The sequence below is a fragment of the Chaetura pelagica genome, unplaced genomic scaffold, assembly GCF_000747805.2.
Source record: "Chaetura pelagica isolate M959 unplaced genomic scaffold, ChaPel_1.0 scaffold83, whole genome shotgun sequence".
Taxonomy (NCBI): Eukaryota; Metazoa; Chordata; class Aves; order Apodiformes; family Apodidae; genus Chaetura; species Chaetura pelagica.
Genome location: NW_009952893.1, coordinates 4194046 through 4201849, shown reverse-complemented (window position 1 = coordinate 4201849; position 7804 = coordinate 4194046). Strand labels below are relative to the sequence as shown.

Sequence of the window (7804 nt, the reverse complement as noted above, 5' to 3'; positions counted from 1 at the left end):
TAAGTAAAAGTGTTAAGTAAACCATTGTGTTTGTTTCAAGTTATTAAAATCTGATAAAATTGTCAAGTACAGTTTGTGTTACAACATGTTGACATTAATTCTTGTATCTCCAGTTGAAATATCATCTTGATAATAAATAGCATAAATATGTTGTAATCTGGAAATATAATTGAAATGTAAACCAGTAGAAATGTTTGTTAGCAACAAACTAGTTGCAACCACTAGTAAGTGGTTTCTAAATTTGTGTTAATAATTTTAAACAAGGACCTAGTTTATAAAAAAAGAGGATTTAAAGGAGTTTTAGTCACAAAAAACAATTAAAGTTCAGTGAGACTTCTCCTCGTGTTGGGTGTCTGCCCCCACCTTTGTAATGGTACTACTTGTAACACCTTGTGTTATTTTACAGGAAAAAAAATTCATTACTGTTACCAATGGGATGACTACCTGAGCAGAGCATTATGACTCCCTTACAAAAATCATAAAATCACAGAATCATTCTGGTTGGAAAAGACCTTGAAGATCATCTAGTCCAACCATTGACCTAACTACAGAATCCACTACTAACCCTAAGCACCACATCTATAAGCCTCTTAAACACCTCCAGGGATGGAGACTCAACCACCTCCCTATTCCAGGGCTTAATTACCCTTTTTTTGAATCATTTTTTTCTTATATTTAATCTAAACCTCCCCTGGTGCAAATTGAGCCCATTTCCTCTGTTCTGCTGCTTGCTAATTGGGAGACCAATGCCCACCTTGCTACAACCTCCTTTCAAATCGTTGTAGAGAGTGATGTGGTCTCCCCTCAGCCTCCATTTCTCCACACTAAGCAATCTCAGTTCCCTCAGCTGCTCCTCGTAAGACTTGTTCTCTTGATTCTTCACTAGCTTTGGTGCCCTACTTTGGACATGATTCAGTGTCTTTCTTCTTGTAGGAAGGGACCCAAAACTGAACACATCATGCAAGGTGCAGCCTCAACAGTGCCAAGTACAGAGGGACAGTAATTTCCCTAGTCCTGCTGGCCACACTATTTCTAATACAAGTGAGAATGCTGTTGTTCTTCTTGGCCAGCTGGACACTGCTGGCTCCTATTCAGGCAGCTGTTGACCAACATTCCCTGGTCCTTTTCCTCTGGGCAGCTTTCCAGACACTCTTCTCCAAGCCTGTATGGGGTTGTTGTGGCACAAGTGCAGGTTTTAGCACTTGGCCATGTGGAACCTCATACAATTGGCTTTGGCCCATCAATCCAGCCTGTCCAAGTCCCTCTGCAGAGCTTTCCTACCTTCAAGCAGACCACCACTCCCTCCCAACTTAGTGTTGTCTGCATGTTTACTGAGGATGCACTCGGTCTCCTTATCCATATTGTTGATGAAAATACTGAACAGACATGTGCCAATACTGAGCCCTGAGAAACACCGCTTACGACTGGCCACCAACTGGATTTGACTCTGTTCACTACAACTCTTTGGGTCTGGCCACCTGGCCACCTAGCCAGTTTTTTACTCAGCGAAGAGTTCACCTTTCTAAGCCATGAGCAGCCAGCTTATCTAGGAAAATGCTGTAGGAAATCATGTTAAAAGCTTTATAGAAGTCCAGGTACAAAACATCTACAGCCTTTCCCTCTTTCTGGCCTTTTTTTTGGATGAGGGTCACCTGGGGGTCCTGGTGGACAGGAGGATGACCATGAGCCAGCAATGTGCCATTGTAACCAAGAAGGCTAATGGCATCCTAGGGTGTATTAGAAGGGGTATGGTTAGTATGTTGAGAGAGGTTCTCGTCTCACTCTACTCTGCCCTGGTGAGGCCACATCTGGAATATTGTGTCCAGTTCTGGACCCTCAGTTCAAGAAGGACAGGGAACTGCTTGAAAGAGTCCAGCACAGAACCACAAAGATGATGGAGTGGAACATCTCCCTTATGAGGAAAGGCTGAGGGAGCTGGGTCTCTTTAGCTTGGAGGAGAGGAGGCTGAAGGGCAACCTCATCAATGCTTATAAATATAAGGGCAAGTGTCAGGAGGATGGAGCCAGGCTTTTTTCAGTCATGTCTAGTGGTAGGACAAGGGGTAATGGGTGCAAACTGGAGCATAGGAGATTCCACACAAATATAAGGAAAACCTTTTTCACTGTGAAGGTGACAGAGCACTGGAACAGTCTGCCCAGAGAGGTTGTGGAGATTCCTTCTCTGGACACATTCAGAACCCACCTGGACGCATTCCTGTGTGATGTACTCTAGGTGATCCTGTTCTGTCAGAGATATTGGACTAGATGATCTTTAGAGGTTCCTTCCAACCCCTAATATTCTGTGATTCTGTGATATGCCAATCTCCAGTCTATTGGGACCTTGCTAATTATTCAGGACTGCTCGTAAATGATGCAAAGTGGCTTGGTGAACACTTCCACCCTGAATACCCTTGGTTTGATACCATCTGGCCCTATGAACTCATGTGTATCTAAGTGGTGTAGCACTAACAATCTCCTCTTGGATTATGGGGGCTCCGTTCTTTTCTCATCCCTGTCTTCCAGCTTGGGGAATTGGGTACCCAGTGACCAACTGGTCCAAGTACTAAAGGCTGAGGCAAAGAAGGCAATAAGTACCTCAGCCTGTTATCTTTAAAAGCTGGAGCCAGATTAATTTCAAGTTGGGACTTGGCCTTTCTAATTTTCTCCCTGTATCAGTCAGGATATGAAATAAGACTTAGATTTTAAGTTGACATGCATTCTGTACATTCACTTTTCTTGATGTTGAACAAGTCTATTAGTAAACATATTTGATAGTAGTGATTTGTGACAGAATATCAAATTTAGGAACTTGTGTTTTGTAACTGGATCAGTATGACTGTGTGAAATGGTAAATGAGAGATAGGACACAGACGAAGTGGGCTTTTGCTGCATAGGAGCCTAGTTAGAAATATTACATTTTCTTTTGTCACAATCAATCCATGCCTCTTATTTAAATTTTGTGCACAAAAATCACACTAAAGTGTTTGTTTTAGTTGATAATGTTGTTGCATGTTTGAGCAGCACTTAACATTAAATGCATCTCCTGAGATTATTTCTTAAAATGTGTGTGTGTGTATGTTTTCATACTTGATCCTGTATGTATTATTTTGATAATGTTTTTCTGCAACATTGAAAATTCTACTCTTTATGGAATTTCCTATTATTTAAATGTGCTAAATAACTAGAGAATAGAGATAGAAGTGCTCTTGACATTGAAGATGTTTCCTAGAATTGTTTTGGTAGTTTAAAATTACTTTTAAAATGTGTTATATGAAATTACTTAGTGTCTTGTCAACAACAGTGAACTATTAGTCCATCTGTTTTGATACATGTTAAAACAGTATGAATTAGAGGTGCTACAGAGTTTTTTTTCCTCCCCTTTAGCTATTACTATGATGTCTGTTTAAAACCAAAGATAATTAAGTCATGAGTTTTTTTTATAAGAATTGGCAATGGTGGTCTCTTTATTGTTTTTCTGTGTAATCTACATTTAATAAGCAGTATATCCTAAATTGACAGATTAATAGTTTTAATAATATTTGCATTTTCCTTGTTATTTCTGTATACATGAGCTGTGAAAAGAAATTGCTGGTGTGTTGGCGGAAGCAGTCTAGGGATGTGATGTTTAGCTGGCATGACTGAATGCACGTTTAAGTATAAAGTTTTGAATATAGATTTTAAAATACTTTTCATACAAGTTGCAACCAATGCAGGTGAAGAGCAGAAGCTCTTATGAAACTGCTTGTTCACATGTATTTTCTGTTTTAAACTTATCCTTGTCTCATATGTTTTACCTAGATAGTTTGGCTTTCCAATAATTTTCAGTTATTTTATTTTATATTTATGATTCTTCTTCCATTTCCGTAACTATGCCTTTGTTTCATTTTACAGAGGAAATAAAGGCTGAAACAGAAAAGCAAAGGTATGTGATAGTTCACCATATTAAGCAATAGTACTTTATCTTCTTAAAATGTGCTCTGCATTGGGAGTGTGGGCTCTCTCAGAAAAGCATTTTCAATCTATTTTGTAAGATTGGTGGTATCTGGAAATGTGCTAAAAATGCTGCTTATGTGACTGATTTTATGGTGCAAGGCACAGGGGCTGGGAGTAGGGGCAGAAGAAGATAATTTAGAGGGAGCAGGCTGATACTGTTTGGCCGGAGAGGGTAGGGATGGTGATCAAAGTTAGAAAAGGTCTTTGTGCATAGCATGGAAAGGAAGTGTTGGTGGAGGGTCCTGAGCTTAAAAAGATCTTGAAGTAGATCAGAGGAGGGGGCAAAGGCTGGAACACAAGTTAAAGACTTGAACTGTGAGTAAGCAAGGGGAGCAGGCTGGGGTAAGGAAGTAGGAACAGGTAGAGAAAACTAGTGTAATTTGAAAGGATAGTGTCTGGAAAGGACCTTGTTAGGGAATAGAGATTTCTGGAGACAGTTTCTCTATGGGTGAGGGTAGAAGCCAAAATGAAAATTCAGCACACTTCTGATACCAAGTACATTTTTAAATATTGGTAAACTGCGGAATCCGTTATTAGTATTTAATTACATGTTCCATGGGATCTTCTTCCTCACTCAGTGCACATTACAAACCATGAGTCAGGGGTGTGTGGTGAAGACTGTTTACACCACATGTTGAAAGAAAGGCATCAGTGGGTGAAACTGATAATGAAAGTGTTTTTTACGGCTTCAGCAGATGAGTGCTGCTTGGGGACCTGCATTCTGCCCTGTAACTGAATTTCTGCTTTAGGCAAACCGTTTAAATCACAGCTGTCAAAATTGACTGGTAATGATTTCTGCTTTGTCTCCTGGGTATTTGAGCTGAAATCTACAAGTTTTGGCTTGAAAAGTGTAAGTACTTCTAGCTGGAAACGAAGCCAGTGGAAACTTTGTTTCAAAAAATGAAAAGGACGATTTAATATCAAATATGCTGAATAATGTAGTTTCACAGCTTATCAAATTGGGCACCTAAAAATTGGTGCATCTGACTGAGGTACTGTGCTTTGGTTTCCATCAGCAAAATAAAGCCAATACCATCGACTCATAGTAAAGTTGTCAAAATAAATTTAATGTTTGTGTAGCATTCAGATAATATTGCACCAAGCATCTCAAGACAGTCTTAGACAGAAGTTAATAATGTGTTTTTATAATACGATTTGCTTAGAATAGGCTATATAATACAATAGGTTTTATTTAGAATAAATAAAGCAGAAGTCAACATTGTGAATGGTGATAAGAAAAAAATGCTTAATGTTAAATATTCAATGGTGTTTTCTGTGCACTGAATAAGGAAAAGTAATATCTGATCTTATAGTTAAATAATGTGTTAAAAATAATGAGAGGAATTATAATGAGATATACAAGCGTGGTTCTGCCATTTGTCAACTTTTGGGTGCTTAAATTATGTTCTGCTAATATTTGAAATTGTGATTTTTGGGATATAATGTTCTATGTCTCAGTCAATATACATTTTCCAAAAAAATTGTGATTATTTTTTTTTTCTTGAGTGCTGTCTGTTCTTACAGTAGCCTTTTCCTGCTATGAAGGCATATGCTGGACTTGGTAACTGTGAATTGATTTGCCCTATTCTTACTGTACAGTCAAATCTTGTAGGTGAAGTAGAAAATACTTGTTCTCGTAGGGCACACATTAGAGAAACCTCTTATTTTACTGAATTATTGTCAAACTCTTGTTTCTGTGATTGAGACTTAAACATCCTAACAAAGGGACTTCTAGTGATAATTCTTTAAGTTTTTCCAGCCCCTGTTCAAGGAAACTGATCTCACAGTTAATCTGGAGTGCATTGAAAAATAGGTCATTTCCACCTCCCAGAAATTTTGCATGGAAAATTGCTGCTTGTGTTTTGCTGTTTGTCAGAACCAGCATTTCAAAATGGGATGCAGAGGAACACAACAGAAAAGGACAGGCTGATTTTTATAACCACTACACAGCAAATGCTGCCAAAATAATTTTTAGAATTCATTGATATATACATTAGCTTGTTCTATGACCAATATGTAAGTATCAGCATATTTTGTAATCTTTATGCTTGGTATATGCCTTGGTGGAAGAAAGCGTTAAGGACAGTTTCTGCTTTTAAAGTCTGCTGAGAAAAAAAAAGTCAAAACAAAACAATAGCTGAAGTAATTTTTTCACTGACATTAAATAGAAAAGAACTTTTAGGTTTCCTTTTCCCCTCTCTGCTATCTGCTTCCCTTCCATCATCAACTGTATGATGAGGTTATTGAGTTATCTTTCCAGAGACTAATGGAGCACCATCTTCCTTACTTACTAATAATTATTATTTTGGGCAATATTAAAGAGTCTTAAATTAAGAGAAGCTTCAGGCTTCTGCAGTAGCTTGCTGTGGCATAGGATCTTAAATTTTGGAATCTCATCATGGCCTGCTCCTTGCTTCTGAAAAATGCTGGCTTTATCTCCAGACTGCTCTTTTAACCTAATTTTAGTGGTATCACTAAACATAATCACTAGATGAAGGTGGAGATTGGTCTGTAATAAGACATGAGCAAGCGATACCACCCTTCCATTCCTTAGAGAAAAGCTCTGAAGGAATTTCAGAGAGGTTTAAGAACATAGAAGAATTGTGTACTTCCTCTGCAACTTACTCTGATTTGGGTTTTGTCCAAAAGAGCTTTCTTTCAAGCAAAACAGTATTGGGCAATAAGTACTGTTCCACATCCAGCAGAAAAACAAGCCTCTGCTCTTCTCCAGGAAAAAAAATATAGAGAGAGACCTAAATTCTTATTTAGTAGAAAGTAGAATCGTAACACTAATTATTCACTGTCAAGACTTACAGTTTAGGTGCCCTTTTTAAGCAACCTAAACAAGGAGGGCTGTTTGAATGAGGTACCAAACATCTTCAGAAGGACAATGCAGCTTGCTTCTTAAAACGCTGAAGCATTGTGATCATGTATCATATTGTTTAGTTTACGGCTTTCTCCGTAATGCATGGAACTGCATTAATTCTTTGGGTTTATAATAAACTCTTAGCAGTTCCTTCTTCTATTTCAGCAACATGAGAAAAATGTGTATTTTCTACCATCTATGTAGCTTCTTAAAGCTTCTGCTTTACTTTGTCACAAATGAACAGGGCCTGGATTTGAAATTAGTTTTTCTGTAAAGATCTATTTGAATTACTGCACTAATTTTGTAATCCTTCACTACAGAATATGAAATTACACTATTTTTTTCATTATAACACTTATCAAGTCTGTGTACAACAATGTTCTTTACCCTTTATGTAAAGATATGTGTGTGTGTGCACAAAAAAGTTCAGGAATGCTTTATATAAAGGTGATGAGCCATTCTATGAGAAGTAAAATCCAAACATCGTGCTTTCAAAGGCAAACTGCAATAATGCACACAAACACAAAATAAGCATTTTAAATTGTCCTTTTTAGCAAAGTATTAATGAGCATGCCCTTTCTAAAGGTGATGTAATCAATAAGACTTCAACAGTTAATAATTTTCTCAAATTTTGTACGGTTAGTCATTTGGATACATTGCCCAAGTGAGATACACTGGTAACAACTGTACTTTTAAATTCTGTAAAGTTATCTGAAGTACAGATAGAACGAAGTTTTGGGCATGTTTTCTTTTTTTGTTGTTGGTTGGGTTGTTGTGGTTTTTGAGTATGTCTATGATTGAAGTTCAGCTGTGGTTTAATCTTCAAAATAGATGTACTTTCTGTAAGGTACTGGAGCAAACTTGAATCATAAGAACTACTCGAGTACTATGTTGTATATGTATGTTCAGGATAAATTGGGGGGGGGGGGGCGAAAAGAGAAATATT

The 7804-nt window shown here is 37.7% G+C and overlaps 1 protein-coding gene across 1 annotated transcript in view; it reads left to right on the top strand.

Moving 5' to 3' along the window:
* Positions 1–3898: 3898 nt before the first annotated feature.
* ARFGEF1 (ADP-ribosylation factor guanine nucleotide-exchange factor 1 (brefeldin A-inhibited)) overlaps positions 3899–7804 on the top strand; it is a gene marked incomplete at its 5' end in the record, with an annotated part of 62264 nt that continues 58358 nt past the window's right edge. Inside the window, one exon of the mRNA XM_009995560.1 lies at positions 3899–3921. Within this exon, the coding sequence (XP_009993862.1) occupies positions 3899–3921 (23 nt within the window). The remainder of the gene's footprint in view (positions 3922–7804) is intronic.